Below are 27,933 nucleotides of genomic sequence, written 5' to 3' on the forward strand. Positions count from 1 at the left end.
GAAAACACAACCATGCCAACATGTCGGCACTGAAATGTGCGCAAGAGTACTCCTGAGTGTTCGTAGGATTTGTTCTTACCTACGAATAAATCCAGGATAAGAAGAAATTGGTGAATGCCACAATCTTTGTCAACTGTTCGTAAGTGGGACTTAAGAACAAATTTGTTCGTAAGAACGCTTCGTGAATCTGGCCCATTGTTCTTGTGGTTAACGTTACTATTATCTGGTAATGCTGCCGTGATTGATATTAACGCCGTTTGACATCAATAGCGTTTTATTTTAACATGTTTACCATTGTGCTGGTTAAGTTGTTAATTGCGGAGGCAAAGTAACCTAAACCATTGTCCCCATTAAGATCTGCATGTGACTCCAAATGGCTAATGGTAATAATCGGTATTCGCACGTGGCTGCTAATATTGGCTCATTCGAAAATTGTTCACATTTCTGTAATTAATCTGTCGATATCTCTGCAAGGTCAGTTTCTCTGTAGCTTTATTCATGGTTAAACACATTGTCCAAGGTCTAGAGGTCTTCAATCATTGATTGGATGGTGTCCAGGTGTTTGTCTTCGGCTTTCCTCCCGCCTGAGTGCTGACGCCACCCTGCAGAACCTGCTCCAACAGAACTACCATTGCGTCTCAGCATGGATGGGTGAGAATATTTTACATTGCTGTTATAAAGCACTGCTGTTATAAAGCACTAAAGTCCACAGCGGGCTATAAATTAGAACAAAGATCATCAGACGGGACATTCTGGACCTTAGAAGGAGAACGGCCCCGACGGGGGGACCTGAGCCGACAACACATCCTGCCCAACCAGCAAATGCGCAGGCTTCAGCCTATCCAATGTGACCCGCTCCGACCGACCTCCCATATCAAGCACGAAACTCTTTGCCCCCGTCTCGAGCACCCGGAATGGGCCGTCGTACGGAGGGCGAAGGGGTGACCGGTGGGCGTCATGTCGTACGAAAACAAAGCGAGCCGCTGCCAAGTCCATCGGTACAAACGACCATGTAAAACAGTGGAGCACGGGGGATGGAGCCAGAGTAGACTCGGCCGAAAAGGAACTTCTGGCAGGAAAGTTACAAGGAGGCCGCTCTCTGGCAGAAATTCCCCTGGAACACGAAGCGGTTGTCCCAAGACCAATTCCGCAGGCGAAGCATCCAAATCCTCTTTAGGAGTTGAACGCAAACCGAGCATCACCCAAGGTAAACGATCCACCCAGCTGTCATCCGAAAGCGCGGCACGGAATGCAGCCTTGAGTGAACGGTGAAAGCGTTCACATAGCCCGTTAGCCTAAGGATGGTACGCGGTGGTACGGTGAACCTGTGTACCCAATAATCTAGCCATAGATGCCCAGAGTTCCGAGACAAACTGAGGCCCCCTGAAAGAAGTAATGTCTGTAAGGTCTGTGCATCCCCCTTCAGGCCAAAGGGCATGCGCAGGAACTCAAAAAGCCCAAACGGGGTAATCACCGCAGTCTTGGGCACATCCTCGGCACGCAGCGGGTCCCGCAGCAGCTGTATGACGTGGCGAGTGGATTGCTGGTCCAGAGCCGCGACCACCAAATAATATCTGGAGTCCTCCTCGGTGACTCCTCGCAGGTGGAACAGCACTTCGACATGCTGGAACCACGGGGCCGGGTCGCTCTGCCAGAAGTCAGGCTGCTTCACGGACGCGGTGAAACTAGCTGGCTGCGTGTGTTGGGGCGACATGGCCGAAGAGGAGATACGATCTCTGCTGCCTCGTACATGTTCAAAACAGGGTCACCAATGTGGCAGGATGAGGAACGACTCGGACAGAGCAGATGGTTTGGATGTCTTTATTCTGCATCCACCAGAATATACTAAATGGCGTGTCGAACAGTGCATCAAATCAAAGGCTAACCACGCCCATCACCCCATGCATCACCTGGGTGTGAGATACACCCCTATGTGTCCACCACACGACCCCCCCCCCCCCCCCCCCCCCCCAACACCCAGAAGGGAAATGACAGAAAGAGGGAAAATGAAACAAAATTTTTTGACATGGCCAAAGAGGAGATACCATCGTCTGCTGCCTCGAACAAGCCTCAGCTTTGGTTGTGATGGTAGTTTCTTGACTAGCTGTTTAGGATGGGGATGCCCCATTACTGTAATATTACTTATACTTTGAAGATAAAAGGCAACCCTTCACATCAAACTGAGTCAGTCACTGTAAGTAGTATAATTATATATATCGACACAAAAATAAATGGATCTTCTGAATTACAGTGTTTTAAAATCTATTAATGCAAAAATCCTTTAATACTGTAATATCACTTATACTTTGAAGATAAAAGGCAACCCTTTACATCAAACTCAGTCAGTTACTGTAAACATTATAATTTTATATATATCTACAGAAAAGTATATGGATCTGCTGAATTAAAATAAGTGTACTAAAATCTATTAATGCAACAAGAACAGACCTTTTTAATAGCATTAGATTGGATCTGACTGAGGTAACACCCAATACTGTACCAAAAACTTGCATGTACAGTGAGGCAACAAAAGTATGGTGGCTAGTGGAGGCTTGACAAGCTATCTTAGCATGACTGCTCTCAATGTTTATGTAATTTAGAAAACTTACCCTTACAAAATTTGACCTGTTCAAATGATCGTAAATGCAACAACCTGACATTTTGATGGCATGGCAATTTGATGTGGTAGTTATTGTCTAGTGTTAGATTTGGTCCTGCCTCCTTCCCTTTTTGGTGGTACACCAGCCACGGCAGTACTCCAGCTGTCCCATTGTGATGGCATTTTTCTTGACAAGATTACAACATTACTAATAAATTGTTACAATTACCAACATATTAACCAAATTGAATTTTCATTTCAGAAATAATGCCATCAACAATAAATAAAGGTAAGACTTCAAACTGTATTTATAATGTAAAACATGTCTTTAGGAGGTCACATGACACAGTTGGCACAGCAGCGTCACTGCTGATTTTCCCAACAGGAATATTGTACTGTACTATACACGTTAAGTTTTGTAGGATTTATTGGCATCGTAGATCAGGTCCCAATTCCAGCACTTGTATGCTATTTGTAAATAAGTTCTCGGTATATACAGTAGATCCCAGGATTGGACGGCTACATCTTGCCATTATTACAAGGACACGGATAATGCTTCAATTGTGTGTTTGATGTTTTCATGTTGACTGAATGGTTTCCCTCCATGGTGATTGTCTCTTTACAGTCAGTGCTGGTGATGTTCTACACAGCAGGAAGTCTGGGTTTGTTGTGCAGGAGATTATAGGTGAAGGAGCATTTGGTCAAGTAGCCAGGTGCCAAAACATGAATACAAAAGCGACTGTGGCGATCAAGTTCATCAAGGATTCCAAGGAATTTGAAAGTGGCCAAAGAGAAGTAAGGAAAAATAATTTAATAAACAATAATAATTGTTTCTGAAAATGGCAATAACCACTTCCTTGAAAACAATTGTTCTCTAGCCCATATTTTGGTCTTTTATCAGTCATGTTTATCCTTCACAGAAAATGATATTGGAACGCATCCATTCCAGTCTTCGTGTGAATCATGCACACTTTGTGAAGCTCTTGGACCATTTTCAACACAACAGTCAGCTCTCTCTTGTGTATGAGATGCTGAGCATGGACTTCGTTGATGCTCTTGAATTAAGAAAAGGCAAACCACTGTGTGTGTCTAAAATTCGACCAATTGCAAAGCAGGTAAACTATTATTTAGCAAACCTTTCTGTGATAATATTCTACAGCTTGCATAAATTGATCACAGAGCATCTTAGTTTTAATTTTAAAAAGTTTTAATTTTCTTCCAGCTGTTTATGGCTCTATCAGACCTCAAGAAACTTGGAATCCTGCACACCGACTTAAAACCAGACAACATCATGTTAGTGGACCAAAGAGGATTAAAAATTAAACTAATCGACTTTGGACTGGCACGTCGGACCCATGAGGCCAGGACAGGGACAATCATGCAGGCATCTGGACTGAGGTTATTTGTCCTGCAGTAATAATACTATTATTAAGTTATCTTTTTTTCTTTAATTTTTTACATATAACATTTTTTTATTATGACTTGTGTTTTTAGGGCTCCAGAAATTATGCTCGGTCTCCCCTTCTCGTATCCACTTGATATTTGGGGAGTTGGCCAAATCCTTTTGTTTTTATACAACCCTCAAACCATCCACAATTACTCATCATATCAAAACGCAAGTATACTAGACAACAATATCTATAGGCGATTAGAGCATGTCCTCTTAACAAATGTGAATGTTTGGTTTACAGATGAGACACATAATAGATCTACTGGGTATGCCCCCAAACTACATATTAAATGCTGGGAGGTACACCAGCAGATATTTTGTAAAGGTGGCAAACCATTCTGGTTATTCATGGAGATTAAAGGTGAGCACATGTTCTCTGCACTTTAATACTGATCTTATCCACCACTGCAAACATAAATATATTACTCACTCATACTATTTCCAAGTGTCCAAGGATATTTGAATTTGGGTGTAACATCTCAAATCCTTTTCCTATCTGCTGAAATGCTGGGAGGGCAGGAAAAGTGTATGTTCACTAACTGTTGGGTTTGTTCTTTCAGACACCAGCTGAATATGGTCCAGCTAATTTAAAGAACTTCAAAGACGTTCCTCAGTATTTTAGATATTCTCTAACACAATTGTTTTCGGTAAGCACTCTTTTTTTTAACCAGTTATAATTAATTTCATTGTTCCTGATTGATTATCTTTGTATTAAATCACTAATTCCAATGGCAGGCAAATCCAACAAATGACAAAAATGAAATGAAGGACCGCAGGGCTCTTTATGATCTCCTTAAGAAATTATTCCACTTTGATGATCTTCTGAGAATCTCTCCTGCGAAAGCCCTGCAGCATGACTTTATAACAATGGGGCACCTGAGAACAGTGGAGAGCAAAGACTAGTGAGTGACATTATTTCTATTTGATATCATTGAGGTTATAGGTTTTTGAAACATTTAAAGAGACATATCAAACCACACAGCACAGCGAACTCCCACTACATAGCTGATTGTCCTGAGTACTGTGTATCATTAATTAGATGTAATATTTGTACCAGTTAAAGCCTTCTGATCATTAGCATTAAAATTAAGTTTGAAACTTGTAAAAATTAATTGGGCCAATAACATGCAAATGTTTGTACAAAAATCAAGGAGCATATTTTGTTATTGTACACTTTTTAATTTACACATTGTGTTTTTTGCAGCTTGAAAATGTGTGAAAAAATGAACAGTTTGGCGTTCACAGAGGTTTCAGCTGATAATTCAAATGAGAAGAGAAACGAAAAGAACTTATTTGAATCAGAAATAAGAAGGTCATCTCAGAAAGAGGCAAAGACTTTGGAGAAGGAAGAGAAGCCCACCAAAGAAGGAGACATCAAATCCTTTATGGGAAAAGTGTTCAAGGCAGAATGCAGCGAGTCCTCTGAGGCAGAAACCAGTGAGACTTCTGAGGCAGAAGCCATCATGTCCTTGAAAGGACAATTCACACAATCTCTAGAGGAAATAGACTGTGAGCCCTCACAAAAAGAAATCATCGGGACCTTACCAGAAAAAGACATCAATTTCCCAGAGGAGCTTCTGTGCCTTTCTCTTAACAGTAAGTCAACTGAAGGGAAGGCCAATAAGGACAAACATACAGAGTCCCAAGTAGAAGAAGAGAGTGAGTCCTCACAGAAGCAAGTCATTGGGAACTTACCAGAAAAAGACATTAGTTTCTCAGAGGAGCTTCTGTGCCTTGCTCTCAGTAAGTCAACTGAAGGGGAGGCCAATAAGGTCAAACATACAGAGCCCACCAAAGGAGACATCAAATCCTTTATGGCAAAAGTGCTCAAGGCAGAATGCAGCGAGTCCTCTGAGGCAGAAACCAGTGAGACTTCTGAGGCAGAAGCCATCATGTCCTTGAAAGGACAATTCACACAATCTCTAGAGGAAATAGACTGTGAGCCCTCACAAAAAGAAATCATCGGGACCTTACCAGAAAAAGACATCAATTTCCCAGAGGAGCTTCTGTGCCTTTCTCTTAACAGTAAGTCAACTGAAGGGGAGGCCGATAAGGCCAAACATACAGAGTCCCAAGTAGAAGAAGAGAGTGAGTCCTCACAGAAGGAAGTCATTTGGAACTTACCAGAAAAAGACATTAATTTCTTAGAGGAGCTTCTGTGCCTTGCTCTTAACAGTAAGTCAACTGAAGGGGAGGCCAATAAGGTCAAACATACAGAGCCCACCAAAGAAGGAGACATCAAATCCTTTATGGGAAAAGTGTTCAAGGCAGAATGCAGCGAGTCCTCTGAGGCAGAAACCAGTGAGACTTCTGAGGCAGAAGCCATCATGTCCTTGAAAGGACAATTCACACAATCTCTAGAGGAAATAGACTGTGAGCCCTCACAAAAAGAAATCATCGGGACCTTACCAGAAAAAGACATCAATTTCCCAGAGGAGCTTCTGTGCCTTTCTCTTAACAGTAAGTCAACTGAAGGGAAGGCCAATAAGGACAAACATACAGAGTCCCAAGTAGAAGAAGAGAGTGAGTCCTCACAGAAGGAAGTCATTGGGAACTTATCAGAAAAAGACATCAATTTCTCAGAGGAGCTTCTGTGCCTTTCTCTTAACAGTAAGTCAACTGAAGGGGAGGCCAATAAGGCCAAACATACAGAGTCCCAAGTGGAAGAAGTGAGTGAGTCCACACAGAAGGAAATCTGTGACACTAAATCCACGGAGAGCCCAGTGGAATACATAGAGTCCTCGCAACAAGAGTCCTCTGAGGATTCTATTAGTGATACTTCTTGTGCAGATACCTCAGTTGAAAATGATACCTCATTATGTGAGGAAGAATCAGTCTCCAGTAATGGAACTTCTGATGGTGCATCCTCTGAAGCTGACAGCTATTCATCAGAGGGTGTCTCCTGTAGTGACTCCTGTGACTACTCTGATGCCACAACTTCTGAAAACAGCAGCAAATCACCTCCTAAGAAGAAACGCGTGTTTAGGGTTAAAGTCTCTAAATGGTTTGCCAAAGTCTGCAGGCATATAAAGAGTGTATTCTGTAGCTGCATGGAAGTCAACTGTGTTGAATAGTGTGTGAGTGTAAGGACTTGTGGGTGTGCTGTCCGTGCTTGAATTATGGTTTGTATTATTAAAGAAGATATGGATTGTGATAGTGTGTTGATTCATTGGGTGTGCCTCCTAGGCACAAAAAGTGGAATCCAGCACAAAAAAGCTCATAGATTGATTAAAAAACAAAAAAAAACCATCATTTGAAAATATAATCCTCGACTAATTCGCAATCGTTGGTTTGGGGACGTTAAATTAACCAGTGCCCCGTAAAAAACGAGCTAAAACGCCGACTGTTCCGCTCAAATCTCCTATTAACTCAATGCAGAAGAGAGCGGGGGAAAACGCCTCAGAACTGACAAACGCTTCATGGTTAACTCGTTTCTCTGTCACCGGGTAAGCTAAAATTATGAAACTTGACACGGTTATATTTCAAAGTCTTGTGGTTCAAACATGCTCAGACTCCATAGATTTGGACGGTGTTAAGCAGTCCAAAACAGCTTTTGAAAACGGGTGGTCCTGATCGCGAATCTGTGTGTGGGGTGGAGGGGTGGTGCAGCTCACAGCCTGTGGGTATGGGAGGGACTGCGTGTATGTGTCACATTAATTGGGAAAATAACACTATTTCAAATGGCAGCTTTCAAATTTCCCATTGTACGTTAATCTACCGCCACTTCAATTGATACAGTCCCATCCTTGCGCTTTACATAAGTACGCATGTCCCACATCGCATTGCTCGTTTTAATTACTTTCACAAATGCTAAATGAACTAATTCCAGCTAAAGCTTCACAATCACACTATTCTTTGTCTCAGTGTAAAGAATTGACCGCTTCTGTGTTATTTGCATTACATTGTTCTTGGAGTCCACGTTGCTAATATCTGGTAATGCTGCCGTGATTGATATTAATGCCGTCATCACGTTGTTCGTTTTAATTAGGCAGGCAGCCTCCACCGCTCCATCAGGAGATGGACTCCTGAAGCAGAGGAGGCTCTGAAGGACTGCTTTAACACCACGGACTGGGATGTACTGCTGGGGGAACATAAAGAGGACATAGATGGGATGACCGACCGTCTCACAGACTACCTCAATTTCTGTGTAGATGTGGTTGTCCCCACCAAGACTGTACAGTGTTATCCTAACAATAAGCCATGGGTAACACAGGAAGTCAAGGGGAGGAGATGAAAGAAGCGCAGAGGGAAGTGAAACGTTTCTTGAAGGAGTCGAAGAACACCTACAGGAAGAAGGTGGAGAAGAAGCTGGCTGATAACAACATGCAGGACGTCTGGGAAGGTGTCAGGACCATCACTGGTCACAAAGCCAAGACCAGCACGGAAGGGGGAGGAGTGGAGAGGGCAAACGACCTGAACCAATTCTTCAACAGGTTCAGTCAGCCCACTCCACTCCAATCCTCTGCCCCCCACCTTAGCAGCCCAGCTCCCCTCCACCCCTCCCCAGCAGCCGAGCTCCCCTCTACCCCCCCTCCCTCCAACCCGCCACCCACCACAACTTCCCCCAACCCCACCTCCCCTCCTCCCTCCTCCACCTCCCCTCTCTCTACTGACCTCCCTCCTACCACCCTTCCACCCTCTACCACCCCCATTCCCCTGCTCTCACCATCCCCACATCCTCCCTGCTTCACGGCTGACCAGGTGAGGGTCAGAACTGAGGAAGCTCCGGCCCCGAAAAGCAGCTGACCAGGATAGAGTCTGTCCCCGGCTCCTCAAGACCTGCGCTGCTGAACTTGGGGAGCCGCTACAACGGGTCTTCAACCTCAGCCTGGAGCTGGGGAAAGTGCCCACCTTATGGAAGATGTCCTGCATCATTCCAGTCCCCAAGAAGAACAGACCGAGTGAGCTGAACGACTTCTGGCCGGTGGCACTCACCTCACATCTGATGAAGATTCTGGAGCGGCTCTTCCTCAACCTCCTCAGGCCCCAGGTGCAGCACGCTGAGGACTCCTTACAGTTCGCCTACCGGGACAAGGTCGGTGTAGAAGACGCCATCATCTACCTGCTGCACCGAGTCCACTCGCATCTGGACAAGGGGAGTGGCACAGCGAGAATCCTCTTTTTGGATTTCTCGAGTGCCTTCAACACGATCCAGCCCCTTGTCCTACAGGTGTATGGGTGAAGTTTTGATCACCCACACTGTTTGTTCACCAGACTCAGATCAACCACGCAAACAACAGGAGTTCCTTGCAAGGGAGAGTCGAGCAGCAGTTCAAGCTTCCTTTGTCAACTCCGTTCGTCTGCTGCTCGCTCACCTCTTTTATTTGGTGCACACAGGATTTATGTCAATCTGACCTCACGATTCCTTCTCTTCCTATCTTTACGACTTCCTCGTGTCCTTGAACATGGTACCTCTTAGTGCTGGGTACATAACAGCTCCAATACTTGATTCAAACACTCATACATTCCTTTTCTGGTGAGGGACTTTGTGGCCTGGTGCCACAACAACAGCCTGCAGCTCAACACCTCCAAAACTATAGAACTGGTCATTGACTTTGGGAGGGACTGACCGAGACCTAGGCCAGTTCAGATAGGAACGGAGGAGGTGGAGGGCGTGCAGACCTACAAATATCTTGGGCTGTGGCTGGACAATAGGCTGGACTGGATAAGCAACACAAGGCAGCTGTACAAGAAGACCCAGAGCAGGATGTACTTCCTAAGGGGACTCAGATCCTTCAACATCTGCAGGAAACTCCTCTGGATGTTCTACCAGTCTGTGGTCGCCAGCATCCTGTCCTACGCTGTGGTGTGCTGGGGGGGGGGGAGTGTGACAAAAGCGGACCTCTCCAGGCTGGAGAAGCTGATCAGGCGGGCCAGCTCGGTGGTGGGGATGAAGCTGAAACCTCTGGCGACAGTGGCAGAGAGGAGAACTATTGACAAACTGCGGAGCATCATGGACAATGTCCGCCACCCTGTGCACACTGTCATCCACAGCCAGAGAAGCCTGATCAGCCAGAGGCTGCGCCTCCCCAAATTCAGGACAAACAGACTGGGGAACTCATTCATCCCCCGAGCCATCAGACTGTTCAACTCCTCACTGGGGGGGAGGAGGGCCAACAGAAGGACTGGAACAACACTGGAATAACATAATACTGTGATATCCATTCATTCAGTTCATTCATCCATCGCTTCATTTATTTACATTTTTTATAGTTTTATATTTATATTCTATTTTTAATTTATTCTATTTTATTTCTTATTTTATTCTATTTTTAATAGGTTTAATGGTGTGTAATGGTGGTGGGTACTTTTGTACAGTGCTGTACGTGTTGGGATTTCTGGTTTGTGTCTGTCTTTGGCCTGCAGGGTGTGGTGTTGAGCACAATTGGGTGCAGCTGGCACTGCAGGCGGGCGCACCTGTAGGCAATTTACATCTTGCTGCCTATTTAAGCAGGTTGTGCCTGTCTGTCAGTGCCGGGGTGTCTGTTCGTGTAGGGAGTATGTTTGTTGGTCTAGTGTGGGAGCTTGTTTGGGTTCCTTGGTGTTGGCTCCTGTTCCTGTGTTCCTGTTGCCCTGGAGGGCCGCTCCTATTCCTGTGCTCCCGGTTTTCCTGGAGGGCCGCTCCTGTTCCTGTTCCGTGTCTCCTGGAGGACCGCTCCTGCTCCCCTTGCAGTCTAGGAGGACTGCCTCTGCCCTCAGTGTCTCGGGGCACGTTCGTGAGGCGAGCGTGTTGCGCCGGACTCCCGAGTCCTCGCCGGTCCAGGAGGACTGCGGCGTGTTGGACTCACCGGTGTTCCGAGTTCCCGGCAGTCCAGGGGGACTGCGTCTGGTTTGGGGACTCGCCGATGGACCTGGGACGGGCGGACGCTGCCTCCCGATCCCCTTGCGGTCCAGGAGGACTGTTTCTGTTAATGTGTGCTCCCCTTCCCTGTAAATAAAGCCTTTGACCTCCCCACCACTGTGTCCTGGCGCTGCGTTCGGGTCCGCTACCACCATGTATCGTAACAGTACGTTTTTTTGGAGATGCTAATTTCCCTGATGGACACCCCCTAAAGGAATCAATAAAGTACTCTTGAATCTTGAATTACTTTCACAACTGCTAAATGAACTAATTCCAGCTAAAGCTTCACAATCACACTATTCTTTGTCTTGTTGGATCGCAATACCTTTCAAGTGTAGCTGCTAATCCGCGTGTTCTTTGAATGAAGACTTCGAGAAGAAAAGTACCAATTTCAAAATGTATTTAACAATAGAACCAATTCGAGACACAAATATTACAGAGCTCCGGGCCAGTTCATAACCCTAGCAACAACAGAGTTAATTGTCAGGGCACGAAGTCTGACGACCTAACTATCCCTTGGCCCAGTCTTTTATAGTAACACACATGCAAATTCACAATGTTCATGCAATCCAATCCAGATCCCCTACTGGGATGACCTCGTCCTCTTCTTCCAGTCCCATTTAGTGTTTGTACAGTCCTTCTTTTCCATTATTTTCCCAGGTGGCCAGATCAAAGTTCCCATTCTTCATGCAAATACGATCATCAACCCCCTCTGATGTCCCGTTTTAACAAGATAAAGACAATTCTCATCAGTCTCAGTGTAAAGAATTGACTGCTTCTGTGTTATTTTCATTACATTGTTCTTGTGGTCCATGTTGCTAATATCTGGTAATGCTTCTGTGATTAATATTAACGCCGTCTGACATCAATAGCGTTTTATTTTAACATTTTTACCATTGTGCTGGTTAAGTTGTTAATTGCGGAGGCAAAGTAACCTAAACCATTGTCGCCATTAAGATCTGCATGTGACTCCAAATGGCTAATGCTAATAGTCGGTATTCTGTCCCTCAGTTTGTGTTCTTATTTTATTCCTTTTCTGGAGGTTTATTTTCCAACAGATTTAACTTTTCAATTTACAGCTAATCTGGTTACACTACCATCTAATGGGGTAGGTTGAAAACAGGAAGTGCGTCAAGCACGAGGAAAACGTGCCGCAGAATATGAAAGATATGTTGCTCCTGGATCGAGTCTGGTCACTCTTTTACCTTTGCACCTTTCAAGGGCATGATCTGTAAGTTGATGTTGTCTTTTACTGTTGTAGTTGTTGTTCGAAATGCTGCGTATTGCTAGTGTTGGGACCTCGGGCCGGTTATTCTGCACACAGAATTGAGTGTGAATGTGTGTTCTTGCGTCGGAGCTAAACGTTGTGTTTTGTGATTCTTTTCTCACAGTTTTACAAAATAAAATGGATTAGTAAAACCAAAGAACGATTCATGAGTGGTCGCTGATGCCATATATTTAGCTCGCTGCCGACGCTAAAGCACTTAGCCGAGGGCAGAATAATCGGTATTCGCACGTGGATGCTAATATTGGCGAACACTATTTCAAATGGCAGCTTTCGAATTTCCCATGGTACGTAAATCCAACGCCACTTCAATTGATACAGTCCCACCCTTGCGCTTCACATAAGTACGCATCTCTTACGTCGCGCTGCTCGTTCCAATTACTTTCACAACCGCTAAATGAACTAATTCCACCTAAAGCTTCACAATCATACTATTCTGTGTCTCAGTGTAAAGAATTGACCGCTTCTGTGTTATTTTCGTTACATTGTTCTTGTGGTCCACGTTGCTAATATCTGGTAATGCTGCCGTGATTGATATTAACGCCGTCTGACATCAATAGCGTTTTATTTTAACATTTTTACCATTGTGCTGGTTAAGTTGTTAATTGCGGAGGCAAAGTAACCTAAACCATTGTCCCCATTAAGATCTGCATGTGACTCCAAATGGCTAATACTAATAATTGGTATTCTGACGTGGCTGCTAATATTGGCTCATTCGAAAATCGATCACATTTGTGTAATTAATCTGTCGATATCTCTGCAAGGTTGGTATCTCTGTAGCTAAACACATTGTCCAAGGTCTAGAGGTCTTCAATCACTGATTGGATGGTGTCCAGGTGTTTGTCTTCGGCTTCCCTCCCACCTGAGTGCTGACGCCACCCTGCAGAACTTGCTCCAACAGGACTACCATTGCGTCTCAGCATGGATGGGTGAGAATATTTCACATTGCTGTATAAAGCACTTCTTGTCTTTTGTGTCCATACACACAATTCGATTGCACCTTTCTGATCTTTGACCTTTTGTCATTTCAGGGATCCCCTACTTCTCTGTTGCAGAGATCTTTCCTCTGCACCCCTGAGAATTTTTTCCCAATTGTGAAAATGTTTTTGCGACAATAACATTCTAATGGTGTCTTTCCTTGTATTTCTCTCCCTTGTGGACACACCAGAGTGACAACGGGGGAATGCCGATCCTGACACACCTGCTGTCGATCGTTGCCACCAGGTTCCTGAGCAGAAGCCCCAGGTTCTTGACAGGCCCTCTCCTCCTGCATTACGGTTCAGTCAGAAGGTCGTTGTGACGGGACCTGTTCGCATGTCTCATCCCTGCAATCCTTTGGACTGGACCACGGTCACAACAGACTCTAAGGTACTGATGAGGACACACGCAAAGTCTCTACTCCAGTTTAACACTGTCTGTGTGTTTAACCTGATTTTTTTTTTTTTTTAAATTTGCAGGCGTGTCAGCAATATGTCAATCATGTTTTTCTTCTTTCTCTTACAGATTTATTTGCCAGTGGCGAAGGACATCAGCATCGAGCTCAACCCTGTTTGGTTCAGCACTGACATCCTTGCTGCTGTGGAGGCTGTCTCTCCTTCACACCTGCCTTACCCTGTCTTGGTGTCTCTTGCTGAAGGGATAGAGGTGAGCTGTTCTACATTTGTTTGGAGAACATTAAACTGTTAATCAGCTCAACGCTCTTTATTGCATTATGTTTCTTGTGCTTTCATAAATACACTGCTCAAAAAATTAGAGGAACACTTCGAAAACACATCAGATCTAAACGGGGGGGGAATGATCTTGAATATCGTTCCTGATAAAAAGTAGGTGATGTATTAGTATCAAAATGATGCTACATAATTTGATAGAAATGAAAATGATCACCCTATAGAGGGGGGGAATCAAAGACACGCGAAAAATGAAAGTGAAAAACTGATGCAGCAGACTGGTCCATTTTGCCAAAATGTCATTGTAGCAACTCAAAATGATTCTCAGTACTTTGTGTGGTCCCCATGTGCTTTTACGCATGCCTGACAACATCGGGGCTCCTGATGAGACGACGAATGGTGTCCTGGGCGATCTCCCAGGGCATCACTGAGCTCCTGGACAGTCTGAGGATCAACCCGGTGGCACCGGATGGACCTAAACATAATGTGCCAGAGGTGTTCTATTGGGTTTAGGTCAGGTGAACGTTGGGGCCAGTCAATGGTATCAATTCCTTCATCCTCCAGGAACTGCCTGCATACTCTAGCCACATGAGGTCAGGCATTGTCGTGGACCAGGAGGAACCCAGGTCCCACTACACCAGCGTAGGTTCTGACAATTGGTCCAAGGATTTCATCCCGATACCTAATCGCAGTCAGTTATTCATGGAGATTAAAGGTTAGCACATGTTCTCTGCACTTTAATACTGATCTTATCCACCACTGCAAACATAAATATATTACTCACTCATACTAATTGCAAGTGTCCAAGGATATTTGAATTTGGGTGTAACATCTCAAATCCTTTTCCTGTCTGCTGAAATGTTGGAAGGGCAGGAAAAGTGTATGTTCGCTAACTGTTGGGTTTGTTCTTTCAGACACCAGCTGAATATGGTCCAGCTAACTTAAAGAACTTCAAAGACGTTCCTCAGTGTTTTAGATATTCTCTAACACAATTGTTAGCTGCTGAGCATGGACTTCTTTGATGCTCTTGAATTAAGAAAAGGCAAACCACTGTGTGTGTCTAAAATTCGACCAATTGCAAAGCAGGTAAACTATTATTTAGCAAACCTTTCTGTGATAATATTCTACAACTTGCATAAATTGATCACAGAGCATCTTAGTTTTAATTTTAAAAAGTTTTAATTTTCTTCCAGCTGTTTATGGCGCTATCAGACCTCAAGAAACTTGGAATCCTGCACACCGACTTAAAACCAGACAATATCATGTTAGTGGACCAAAGAGGTTTAAAAATTAAACTAATCGACTTTGGACTGGCGCGTCGGACCCATGAGGCCAGGACAGGGACCATCATGCAGGCATCTGGACTGAGGTTATTTGTCCTGCAGTAATAATACTATTATTAAGTTATCTTTTTTTCTTTAATTTTTTACATTTTACAGTCTCCCCTTCTCGTATCCACTTGATATTTGGGGAGTTAGCCAAATCCTTTTGTTTTTATACAACCCTCAAACCATCCACAATTACTCATCATATCAAAATGCAAGTATACTAGACAAAAATATCTATAGGCGATTAGAGCATGTCCTCTTAACAAATGTGAATGTTTGGTTTACAGATGAGACACATAATAGATCTACTGGGTATGCCCCCAAACTACATGTTAAATGCTGGGAGGTACACCAGCAGATATTTTGTAAAGGTGGCAAACCATTCTGGTTATTCATGGAGATTAAAGGTGAGCACATGTTCTCTGCACTTTAATACTGATCTTATCCACCACTGCAAACATAATTATGTTACTCACTCATACTATTTCCAAGTGTCCAAGGATATTTGAATTTGGGTGTAACATCTCGAATCCTTTTCCTATCTGCTGAAATGCTGGGAGGGCAGGAAAAGTGTATGTTCACTAACTGTTGGGTTTGTTCTTTCAGACACCAGCTGAATATGGTCCAGCTAATTTAAAGAACTTCAAAGACGTTCCTCAGTATTTTAGATATTCTCTAACACAATTGTTTTCGGTAAGCACTCTTTTTTAACCAGTTATAATTAATTTCATTGTTCCTGATTGATTATCTTTGTATTAAATCACTAATTCCAATGGCAGGCAAATCCAACAGATGACAAAAATGAAATGAAGGACGCAGGGCTCTTTATGATCTCCTTAAGAAACGATTCCACTTTGATGATCTTCTGAGAATCTCTCCTGAGAAAGCCCTGCAGCATGACTTTATAACAATGGGGCACCTGAGAACAGTGGAGAGCAAAGACTAGTGAGTGACATTATTTCTATTTGATATCAGTGAGGTTATAGGTTTTTGAAACATTTAAAGAGACATATCAAACCACACAGCACAGTGAACTCCCACTACATAGCTGATTCTCCTGAGTACTGTGTATCATTAATTAGATGTAATATTTGTACCAGTTAAAGCCTTCTGGTCATTAGCATTAAAATTAAGTTTGAAACTTCTAAAAATTAATTGGGCCAATAACATGCAAATGTTTGTACAAAAATCAAGGAGCATATTTTGTTATTGTACACTTTTTAATTTACACATTGGGCCTCATTCATGAACCGTTCTTACGAACAAATTTGTTCTTAAGTCCCATTTACGAATATTTTACGAAGATTGTGGCATTCATGATTTTCTTCTCATCCCGGATTTATGTGTCGGCAAGAACAAATCCTACGAACACTCAGGAGTACTCTTACACACATTTCAGTGCCGACATGTTGGCATGGTTGTGTTTTCTTCTCTTGTGCAGTTCAATAAAATTCAATATTACAATGATAATTATGTCATATTTATTTATTTATTTCCTATTTTTGGTGATTTACGGAGAATTTTAAAATTACGTAAATGTGCCAATGACTTAATCAACAAAATTGGAAACCATGCCAAAACTGTCTTTTTATTTGATTTTATCTTGATTTATTTTATTAGGGGATCGAGGATATGCTCTGGTTGTTGACACCACTGACCAACCCTCAGACTCCACGGTAAATTTTATTCAATCAGATGCATGCGCGCGCACACCATCGGCATTTTAAAGGGGCGCTGGATGTGTTTGGACACAGCAGGTGGCAAATTGCTGTACAAACCGGAGAAGGTAATTATTTATTTTTGTTATAAAATCTGCTTAGACTACATTTATTCATCTAACTTATGACTCTCCCTCACCATTACAGGTCTGTGGGATAATCATGGCCTGCTGTGTCCTGCACAACATCGCTATGAAGCGTGGTGTCCCTCTTCCCCCTCAGCCACAACCCCGTGAGGATGTGCGTCCTGACGCAATGATGGGGCCAGACTGCAGGCACGCGGTTCACGTTCGAGCGCAATTAATTGCCCGTTTGTGAATAAAATGCATTATTGTCACAATTTCAGTCTAACAGTCTTGATTCACTTCAAAAAGAAAAAATAAGAGAGACCGGTTTCAGAGCACAGCTTTTACACATTTATTTTTTTTACATTCTTATTTTTTTACATTCTCATTGATTTCTTTAATTGTGTTGGCTATAGTCATCAGGGTTGAGGCAATTTTATCAAGCGTGTTAGCCATCCTTTCTTGATTGTTCAACACGGTGTCAGAAATCAGGTGTGGAGAGGCAAGCTTTGGGCATTTTGCTGCTTTTTGCTCTGTCTACAGGGCCCTGCTGCAGTTCCTTTTATGGGCATTAGTGGGTGGTGACTTATGCTAATAGTATGTTAATTAGATTCACCTGGCACACACTCTCAACTTACGAGTAGATGGCATTCATCAATCTAAGAACACAGCTGCGAACAATTCTGAGGCTTACGAACGCGATGATGAATCTGACGTAGGGTTTTCTTAAGGAACTTCTTAAGAACAACTTAAGAAAGAATCTAAGAAGATTCTTAAGAACATATTGGTGAATAAGGCCCATTGTGTTTTTTGCAGCTTGAAAATGTGTGAAAAAATGAACAGGTTGGCGTTCACAGAGGTTTCAGCTGATAATTCAAATGAGAAGAGAAATGAAAAGAACTTATTTGAATCAGAAATAAGAAGGTCTTCTCAGAAAGAGGCGAAGACTTTGTTACGAACGGTTGTAGCAGGACCCGAAAGTAGGCAGCACACAGTGGCAGATTGTCTTCCGAGAAACTTTATTGAAGATCACAGGAATGTATTTAACTCAAAAGAGGTGGAGACCGCGATTAGTTCTAAATCCAAGCTCTACCTCCAGGGACCGCAGCCTGTGGAACCTACAGCAAAGAACCATGGGTGGGGGTGGGGGCTCCGCCTGGGCTCGCTCCACCACCACCAGAGACAGCCCTGTCCTCAGCGGTCTCACCGACGGCCTGTCCAGCCTCTTCAGTGTGGTGGAACACTCAGGAAGCACAGAGTCGCTCTGGAGGGTCGATGGAGGTGAAAAGATTTTGGTTGACAAATAAGCAAATACTAAATCCTAAACGCGATTCCAGCATTGTTCTTATCCTCTCACCATATGTTTTTAACCTCAGGAGCCAGCCAGGGGGCTAGTCCAGCACGGCAGCCTCCTGCTGCGGGAAAACCCTCCGTTGCTGCAGTCTGTGGACCCGAGACCGGCTCTCAGAGGTACGGAGGTCTCGTCCAAGAGTTCTTTAGGAATGTATGCAGCAGCCGTACCCAGGAAGGAGTGGCCCTGCCTGGGGAGAGGGTGCGGAGAGACTCTCTCGTGGGTCTGGCGGGTGGGTTTGGCGGCAGCAGCGAGGCCAAACCAGAGTGCGTGGCGTCGGAGGCCACAGGGCGCTGGTGTGTTTGGCTGGGAACAATGACAACGTGACCAGGATCGTGAATAGGAGATTCATGAGACAGACTGTTGGGGAGGAGATGGTCAGCATCATGGGAGGAGGGAAGGAAATGAACAGCACAGGAGCCGCGGGATCCTGGACAGAGGTAGGAGACCTGGGAATGTAGTTCCATCTCTTGGAATGACCTCATCTGAAGCTGTCAGCTCAGTGTTTAGATGAAAATCAAATATTTGTTTCTACGTGTGAGGATGAGGAAATGCAGCCCAACAACCTGCATTCAGTTTCTTTTGTATTCCTGCTTTCTGATGCAACTTTATGAACAAATTCAGGAGGAAAAAAAAGTCAAAATTCTGATGTTTAAGAGAATCTTGAATCTCAAGTCATTTCACATACACAAGCATATTAGAAGTGCAGTTTTACTTTTCACATTCTTCAGTCATTGTCAGATTGCACACTTTTTACTGTGTGCGGAACACCAACAGGCCCACAACAGCATAGATGACTTACTGCTGTAGTCTTAGTGAAATCTAATATATATTTTTTAATTTTTATAATTTACAAGCTAAATCCCGTACTTAAGCTTCAGCTAAATTACTTTTGTACTGTCAGTGACAAACCCACGTCTTTTTAATTGCTGTTCCATTTCCCAGGATGCACCTTGCGACTGTGTTGGCCAGTCTTCCTGCGCCGCCCGGCCATCAAGAACTGTGGCTCGCCTCTCGCTCGGACAGTGCAAGCACCGCACGCCAGACTCTGCGGCAGCACCTGAGGAAAAGACGGAAACATGCAATGACTGATGACAATTCCACTGCCACATTTAACACATGCACACGCACACACACACTGTACATCGAAGCAGACCTTCCTCCCCTCACAGCAGTGACACCAACAACCTGCCTCACACTGCCACACATAACACAGACGGATAACACATGCACGCACATCCCAGGTAATCTTGCCGTAGCCTTTGACCGTACCATTCTCATACCGAGGGCAAAACCACATCTGGAGTTACCAGAAGCTACCAGCACGATCCGTCACTCCCCCATTGAAGATGCAAACAGAAAGAACCACGACTACTTCAGATATCGATGAAGTCAACATGCAACCATGGTGTCGAATGTGAAACCTGTTTAAACACGTTGGGATTAGCATGAACTCTTAATAGATATGTAACATTTTTAGAAATGGGACATTAGCTGTGGCATATGAACCGGTCGATCTCAGTTTGTATCTATGACAGCATGCAGAATGTTGGAGACTGAGAGATATTCTGCCACCGATGTCAATATTCACTCTGAAAACGAAAAAAAAAAAGCCTGTGTGCAGAGTCCCTCAGGCACTGGATATTCACACTGCTCTCCCAAACTAGAACTGTATTACATTTACGGTTAAATACGTCCTCCACAACGGTGTATAAAACAACCTTGTTTAGTTGTTTCGATAACAACGACCCGATCATCATCAGAAACTCAAGGTGTCCACCCACCATTGATGATCAGCAACCATCTCCGGCGTGTGTGTCGCATCACTGACGAGGCTACAGGATGAACTTTTTGCACATTTTCAACATGTAGCATTCCAAATACATCACGCAACGGTTCCATCAACGCCACACAGCCGCTAGGTTCACGTGTAAAGACGCCTCTCGGTGAGACAAGTCACTCAGATTTGATAGACACACAAACAACAATTACACGTTGACAAGTCTTTTAGGTTGTTTTTTTTTACCGCAACTGTGTTGTTGTCATTCCACTTAATCCACTGAAATTTAAAGTGCCTGCCAGATTCTGGTCCACTTACTCCAAAACTGGGCTCACACGAAGCCACAGAGATGAACGCAGTCGAGCTTTTCTTAAATGGGCCATTTGTTTTTATGCTTTCAAGCTACACCTTTACACCTCCAATAATGTACTGTACCATTGGAAAGGACGGACAAAATGGTTTACTGATATATAAGGCAATGTTTTTTTTTATTATATTGTTTTTTCGGGGGGTTTTGGAAAGTAAATTATTTTTGTTTTTTTATTATACGGATGTTTTTGCTGGAAAAAATAAGCCTGTTGTTTCTGTTGTATTTCATCATGGGGTGCTACTCTGCAACATTCGCTCCGGACCTGCCTGCTTTATCCAGGCCTTTGACCCATTTAGCTGTTTGAAAATGGCCTTTTTTCACTGGCCAGTTCTCCTCCCCAGTCCATGATTCAGCAGGTTTAAATCAGGTAATACAGTGAAAGGATGTTTGTGCTTGCTAAATGACCCAGTGGGGAAAAGCCGCAGTTTGAACGCTGCTGCGTGGCTCCAGTCCAGGCCTCACTGGTGCTGGAAACCCAACTGGAACTGAGTCTTTAACCAGTTGACAGGTCGCATCATTTAACCTTTCTGTCTGGAAGATTCCTGAAGGTGTCAGTCAGATTTTGCACTATTTAAAACAGTTTCATGCTTCTAGTAAACTGACACTGGTGGTAATTACTGGAATAGTTAATCACAGTAATAAACGTGTCACTGATGAACTACAAATGATCCTGTCCAAAACAGTCAAAGCAAACTGCCAACAATATTTTGATGCTACTGGAACTCGCTAACAAAGATACAAACCAGTTTTTAGTTTCCGTGTGGCCACTCGGTCACACACACAACATCAGTGATCTGTTAGCAGCTATATAGACTATCAACCTAAGGCACTCCAACCCAGCTGAAAACCGTAATAGATAACATGTTTATACAGTTATAATGAAATACACTCCTTAAAAAGCACCACAAAAGAAGATAAATTCTCTCACAGTGCACATAAACCTTTCTAGTTCCCTGATGTCACAGTTACATTGGAGCGAGAGGTCATCTATCATCGTAAAATAATGCATCATTGAAGCCAACACAGTACAAGATTCCATTAAAAGTTGAAAATGCAACATGTAAATAAAAGAAGCACAAACCTGGTGCAGTGCAGACAGACCAACACACGGGCCTTTTGTATGACACTTCAATCTTTTGGTTTTTATCGAAATCCTACTGGGATTCTCCAATGACTGTCCTCACTGACCACTCTGTCTTATAAACACTTACTATTTATTTCCACATGGGGCACATCAGGAAATACACAAGACTAATGTTTCCCTTCTGAACATTACCTTGTGCCTTTGAACTACAACTGATTTAAGTCATTATTTTGTAATGCGTCCGGCTTGTTAATTACGACGGTGATGCCAAAACCCTGACTCATTGTTTCTGAGGTGAAGACGTCTGTCATCAAGGGTTTCCAGCTGCGCTGTAAAAAAGTGTCACAACCCAGCAGAGCTCAGAATTTGTGTCTGACGAATACAACACATGCAAATGGTTGAAATTTGGGACCATGTTTGTTTTTTGTGGGGGGGGGGGTTGTTCCGCCAGGTTTTGTACAGTTGAATTGAAGTAGTTTTATTTGGTGTTTTGGATGGGTAACACTCCCAGTTAAAGCCTGTGTTTCCTCCAATTTGCATTTTTTTCCTTTGCTCATTTGCATTTGCGAGTAGGATCTGAATTATGGTGGAATTAGCTTTAGACTGAGATCATTTCCAGGTCAGTTCTATCCCTGCCTCTCTTGTCTTCTCATGTACTGGTCCACCCTCAGGTTATAACGTAAGTATGCGACATTGCAGCCAGTGACTGATGGTCATACAGGTTATATTGCCTCACCAGCCAATGACTGAAGAGTTCTTACAAACTGCATGGCATTTCATTGGTTCCTGTGTGTCCATCAGCCTTATAGAAGAAGCTACACAAGATTTTAAGGTCTCTCTTTTTCTTTTTTTTACGTTTCCATATACTGTACATCCCAGTATAATGTAAAGTAATGCTTTCCATGTTAGCTAGACTATTAACCTGCCTGTATGATGGCTTTATACAATATAATATTGTCTTTTTTTGTCTTGAATGATTGAATGCAACAAAAGACAAAGTAAATGAAATTAAATATTAGTATTTTGTAGAACATGATCAACATAAAGTGGTCCAGCATCTTACACACACACACACACACACACACACACACACACACACACACACACACACACACACACACACACACACACACACACACAGGAACACAGGAACAAACACAGGATGCAGTCAATGAGGCTCCGATGATTGAAACTAAATGGTGAGAGGAAAGCTCTTCATTGCAAACTAAATGTACAGAACAGACACATTAACTCCCATACAATGAAATCATTCTAAACTGTTTTCGCAAAAGTATTTTAAGAGGAAAACTCTCCTTCCTCCAAGGCACATGAGTGCCTTATAGAGCCAAATAAGTTGTCGTTGAAGAGGAGATGGAAAGAAACCAGAGCCAAGAAAGGCCAGAGCATGTCACAGATCTGTGCAGGAACCATGCGGGGGGGGGGTAGAGTTCTATACCAGGCAGGTATAGAACTTTAAATCCCTGTGTATGTATTAAAGCTGGTAGAACAAGTTGGAATTCCTCACATTTGATTTTTATCACAACTTAATGTTAAAACACTACAAACATTGACACAGGACCATTTAAGTCAAGGGATAAATCTATGGTCCGATGCTGCACGACAGAAGTGAAATTTAGGTTTGAATCGAATATTCTCTCAGTTGGGATCCTCTTTAATGCTTGTGTGTTGTTTATAAACCACTTTTACCTAAACTCTCATTCCAAAACACTCGTCTGATTTCCCATGACACGCTTCTCTTTCAGCACAGAAAGCCTGTTAGAACTCCACTTTGGAGGACCCTGACCTCCTTTCAATGTGTGTGGTAACCTTTACACTGTCCATGTAAGTCAGAAAAAACACTGGCAGTCATATTTAAGATGTCTAAAATAAACACACACTTATTTATCACAGATATATCGTTGAACTGTTCTCGTGTTTACGTTTTCAAGACTTTTCCATAAAATTTCAACAGAACTCTACCGACCTCTAGTGGTCATACTATTTCACTAAACTATGTTGCCTGATAAATGGGATTTTATTATTTACTGTTCCGTCTTTCCTGCTGATTTATGTCGCTAGTTAGTTGTTTGCTTGCTGATGACACTTTGCTTTGGTTGTTTTTTTCAGATAAAGCTTCTGCAATGGACCCATTAATGCCATCGCTGTGTATTCTGGACACGAGTGTGCCACAGGATGGGCAGCAGTGAAACCACATCAGCCCACTGATGACAGTGGACTTAGATGTCTTAAGACTCCCTGTGATGAAGGTAATCCCTTGGCATCAGGTTTAAATATATGTCTTAACGCTCTGTTGACTCACCCTACACGTACAAATTTGTCTGCTTGGCATTAAAGACATAACCGTTTGTCTTTAGCTAAAAGGAGATGCCGCCTGGTCACCCAAAAACCCTCAGAGGTGCAGTGGATGGGTCAGCTAATTCTGACTTTTGGGAAGTAACGAGGCAAAATCTTCCACTGGCTGGTGGAAAATGGTGTTGGCTACATTAAATAGTACCGTATTTTCACGACTATAAGGCGCACCTAAAAGCCTAGAATTTTCTAAAAAATCTACGGTGCGCCTTTTAACCCGGAGCGCCTTTTGTATGGATTCCGGTAATATTGGTTAATCGCGGCTACCGTAGTCAGTAGGCGTGGCCGAGGTAACAGCAGTAAATTCAGTCCCAAACCATTTCTGTCTGTAAAGACCCCAAAATGGCTCCTTGCAAGAGACGCGCTTTTGACGCAGAGTTCAAACTGAAGGCTATCAGTCACGCAGTTGAACACGGAAATAGAGCAGCGGCAAGAGAATTTAACGTGAACGAATCAATGGTGCGGAAGTGGAGGAAGCAACAAGACGACCTGCGCCAGGTAAAGAAGACTCAACGGAGCTTCCGAGGAAACAAAGCAAGAAGTGGATTAACAAAGGAACTCCAGCCGCTAGATATTGGTGTCAACGGGGCATTCAAAACTAGACTGCGAACTGCGTGGGACCGGTGGATGACGAACGGCGAACACACGTTCACCAAGACGGGGAGACGGCGCCGAGCGTCATACGTCACTATCTGCCAGTGGATCGTAAATGCCTGGGCATCGACCGTGGTCCGAGCTTTCAGGAAGGCAGGGATTGTCACTGAAATGCCAGACAACACCAGCGACACCGACCCTGATGACGACTTTGACGAGACGGAGCCGGCCATGTTGGACGCCGTATTCGCACAACTGTTCAATTCGGACACCGAAGAAGAAGAATTCGAGGGATTCCTGGATGAGGAATGAACTGATAAAGTGATCTTTACGTGTTTCTTTTGTGTGTTTACAACTTAACAAGGCTGGTCATACTGTGAATATGGAAATTACCGTTTGAACAACGTTGTTATATTGCTATTGTTATATTGCTATCGCTATCGCTTTGCACTACTTCGAGAGTTCGAGTTACCGTATATTGTGTTTGCACTAACGTTTGATTTACCGCAACGGTACTACGTGATAAAAATGTTGCACTAAATCGAAGATTTATTAAACTCCACTATCCACTTGTGATAAAAATGTTGCACTGCCTGTTATAACTCGCTGTTATAAACGAACTGTGTTACGCGAAAACACTACGTCACTCGGGAAAAATAATAAAACAGCTGTTTATTCGTTTTGGGAGTGAATAGAGTTGTGAGAACGACGGTTTGTATTCTATTAATAAAGTTTGACTGACTTATCTGGCTGTTTTATTGACATTCCTTTTAGCGCAGCTCGATCTAGTGAACGCGTCATGAAACCACAGGCACTACGCAGTTTCTATGCTATGCGCCTTATAACACGGTGCGCCCTGTGTATGAAAATATTTCTAAAATAGGCTGTTAATTGAAGGTGCGCCCTATAATACGGCGCGCCTTATGGTTGTGAAAATACGGTAAGTGTGCTGTTCTAAACAAATTAAATCTTTGCTCATTCTTGTCCCGTTAAGTGATTCATAATTCTATGTGATATTTATCTCCATGACCGAAGCCTCCACCAGTTTGACAGCCTTTACTCTGCACGCTGGGGCAACGCTCTCTTCGGCCACACCAACGGAGACCCCTCTGAATCGTCTTTGGTGCAAAAGCTCAAGTTCAGCAAACGACGTTCAGCTGCCCACCTGCTGGGCTCCAGGAAGAATAGGCTGATGTACTGCTTTGTCCAACAGCTGTGGCTGCACCCACACTGCAGAGTGAAGGCTGGCGGGTTACCGCACAAACATCTCTTGACCAGATTACACCAGCATGTCCAAAAGAGAGTGACTGTGGGTGATGCTGAGCTAAGCAAGCTGGGGATTCCTATACTAAAAATCAACAGTAAATCCACTGCACACTTTATCTTAATCTTAATCAGGCGATAGGAGGCCTTGTCAGCCGTCCATGTGACCGACCAAGGCCAATCAGAGCATCGTGCAATGCAGTCAACCTCCAGCACTGGAGCTACCTCTCGAAAGACCACACACTAGTCGACCTCAGGTCACTCCAGCTCTGGCAGGGACCAGGAAACTGACATGCCGACACAGTCACACAGATGCGTCCCCTTTTTTACCACCTCAACCACCGACCTAGACTACCTCCTAGTCACACAGTTACATCCCCCTCTCCTCCCCCACAGCCAGAACCACCATCACTCGCACCATCCCAGACCAAAGGTCGCAAAGGTACTTTTGTCCCACAGCCTGGGCCTGTCTGCTCATCTGGTCAAATCAAAGGAACGCCTCCAATAGTCCTTCTTGCTGTTCCCAAACACGAGACATCCCTACCTCCTTGGAATCTATGGTCGCCTGGTCATTCCAACTTTTTAGACACAGTGGTGCCGAGCCGACCGCATTCAAAGTACACATCTATGCACTGTCTGGTCAACCAACGAAAGGCCCCAAAAATACAGAAAAAAGACAAAAAGACTGTCAAAACACAAAAACATCATCATCTACAGGACTTGACAGCCAGACTTTTGAAACTTTTGCAGTCTTTCAAAGGGCTGAGGACATTCTTTTGGGAGTTCATTTCATTTTTTAATGTCTTCCCATTACATGCAGTATTTACCCTTTTGTAGCAGTCACTGGTAGATTAAGTGTTCTTGCTCTTCGGGGTCACCTGGGGCCACCTCTCTTTAATCGCAGTGCTTTATTAATTTACATACGACGCATCTATTTCCACTTCAAAGACAGCTGGGGAAGTCTTCTGAGCCACAGCGTAGGAACCTGTCAGGGATCTCTGATAGCATCGTCACTGTTTTTGCTGCACAACAAATCAAATAAATGTTGTTCCTCAACACGATGGGCCTGGGGTATTCTTTACCTTCCCTATACTTTTTTTTATTCTGACTAAACCAAATCACTCATGAACACAAATAACATCAGTTGTGTGTTCAAATACAACATATACAGACCGTCATCACTTTCCCCTGCATTCATTTTTTCTGCCCAGCAGATGGCTGAATAGGGCAAATGCAACATAAAGAAGCCTTAAACTTAAGTGAAAGAGTTTGACAAATATTTACAATGATTCGTGAAATTTTACCGGTAAAAGCCAGAAGTAGTTAGACACTTTACACTTGTGCTTCCATATCAAAAAACGTCACTTTCCCACAATTTTTCTACACTGGTCTACATCCCATTTTGCATGTTGGGGAGCCAGCTTTTCAAAGCAGCACAAACTGAGTTTAACAGCAATACATCTAGATACAAATGCACAGGCTGCTTTGACCATGCATTAAGTATTCTATGCAACCGTTCATTTATATTGGACAAAATATCAGGGGAGAGCGCGGACGCAGTCCCCCACTACCAGAAATTATGCAGTCGAGATTCCCACATTTGGGGAATTCGCAAAGGTCAACACTGCCGCAGTGCAATGGCAGAGCCTCGCCCTGGGTGAACCACCTTCCTGATCATGGTGTCTCCCCTGCCAGGTAAGTATGAATTGTACAGCGCACGTTTGGGGAAGTCTTTCACAGTAACACAATTCTGACTCACGATGGCAGGAAATCATCACAATCACAAACATAGGAGCATATACGGGTATTTATGTGCAAGATGCTGGATGTTTATACAGAAAGCTCTGTATTTGATCAAAATGTTGTACTCGAAGCCCGTGTTTCCCATAATGCATAGCTGTTCCCCCACATCAGAATCTTTCTGAAATCATCCATTTTCTATAAAGGTTTACCTAAAAAGACGTGATAGGGCAACAGCAGGTTAGAGAGCACCAAAGCTACAAAAGACTGTAATAAGAATCATAATATAAAGATTCTGATCCACATTTAAACTCTCAAAAGGAGACAATAGAAGTATGCTTCTTTCCCTCCCCCGCCAGATTGCGTCACTTCCTCGTCTGCCTGGTCACTAACTGCCACCTATGGTGAGGAAGTGTAACAACATGGGT

General features: G+C 43.6%; 2 protein-coding genes, 1 long non-coding RNA gene and 1 other non-coding gene across 5 annotated transcripts; 3 read left to right on the top strand and 1 right to left on the bottom strand.

Moving 5' to 3' along the window:
* The first annotated feature begins 253 nt into the window (after positions 1-253).
* On the top strand, positions 254-13,817 carry LOC105419917 (uncharacterized). Its single transcript, XM_029833377.1, has 14 exons — positions 254-651; positions 2,862-2,888; positions 3,225-3,394; positions 3,520-3,714; positions 3,822-3,997; positions 4,094-4,214; positions 4,291-4,410; positions 4,610-4,696; positions 4,785-4,951; positions 5,254-6,718; positions 8,038-8,223; positions 13,400-13,543; positions 13,679-13,762; positions 13,812-13,817. The coding sequence occupies exons 1-14, from the start codon at positions 648-650 to the stop codon at positions 13,815-13,817; spliced, it is 2,952 nt and encodes a 983-aa protein (XP_029689237.1). The 5' UTR covers positions 254-647.
* A 680-nt stretch (positions 13,818-14,497) lies between these two features.
* LOC105419694 (homeodomain-interacting protein kinase 1-like) lies at positions 14,498-17,929 on the top strand. 2 transcript variants are annotated; one of them, XR_003887770.1, is made up of 8 exons: positions 14,498-14,557; positions 14,757-14,928; positions 15,036-15,211; positions 15,458-15,577; positions 15,777-15,863; positions 15,950-16,115; positions 16,791-16,956; positions 17,036-17,218. XR_003887770.1 is itself a non-coding variant. In XM_029833275.1 (8 exons), exons 2-7 carry the CDS (start codon positions 14,851-14,853, stop codon positions 16,037-16,039), a joined length of 651 nt encoding a protein of 216 aa, XP_029689135.1. In that variant the 5' UTR covers positions 14,498-14,557; positions 14,757-14,850; the 3' UTR covers positions 16,040-16,115; positions 17,770-17,929. The 2 variants fall into 2 exon arrangements, 1 of the variants encoding a protein (XP_029689135.1); XM_029833275.1 differs by lacking the exons at positions 16,791-16,956; positions 17,036-17,218 and adding exons at positions 15,282-15,381; positions 17,770-17,929.
* Positions 17,930-18,316: 387 nt separating this feature from the next.
* Positions 18,317-20,515, top strand: LOC115249071 (uncharacterized). Its single transcript, XR_003887780.1, has 2 exons — positions 18,317-18,744; positions 19,250-20,515. It is a non-coding gene; the product is annotated as an uncharacterized lncRNA (long non-coding RNA).
* A 6,789-nt stretch (positions 20,516-27,304) lies between these two features.
* LOC115249344 (U1 spliceosomal RNA) lies at positions 27,305-27,468 on the bottom strand. The gene has a single exon (XR_003888046.1). It is a non-coding gene; the product is annotated as a U1 spliceosomal RNA (small nuclear RNA).
* Between the last annotated feature and the right edge of the window lie 465 nt (positions 27,469-27,933).

The sequence above is a fragment of the Takifugu rubripes genome, chromosome 3 (genome assembly GCF_901000725.2).
Source record: "Takifugu rubripes chromosome 3, fTakRub1.2, whole genome shotgun sequence".
In the NCBI taxonomy this organism is placed as follows: Eukaryota; Metazoa; Chordata; class Actinopteri; order Tetraodontiformes; family Tetraodontidae; genus Takifugu; species Takifugu rubripes.

Excerpts from the sequence above, each read along its gene's own strand:
- LOC105419917 (XM_029833377.1), top strand. Across the intron at positions 4,215-4,290 it reads ATTACTCATCATATCAAAAC|ATGAGACACATAATAGATCT; the intron begins GCAAGTATACTA and ends TTTGGTTTACAG. Across the intron at positions 13,544-13,678 it reads CGGTCACAACAGACTCTAAG|ATTTATTTGCCAGTGGCGAA; the intron begins GTACTGATGAGG and ends TTTCTCTTACAG.
- LOC105419694 (XM_029833275.1), top strand. The coding sequence starts at position 14,851 with ATGGACTTCTTTGATGCTCTTGAATTAAGAAAAGGCAAACCACTGTGT. Across the intron at positions 15,578-15,776 it reads GTTATTCATGGAGATTAAAG|ACACCAGCTGAATATGGTCC; the intron begins GTGAGCACATGT and ends TTGTTCTTTCAG. Across the intron at positions 15,864-15,949 it reads CTCTAACACAATTGTTTTCG|GCAAATCCAACAGATGACAA; the intron begins GTAAGCACTCTT and ends TTCCAATGGCAG.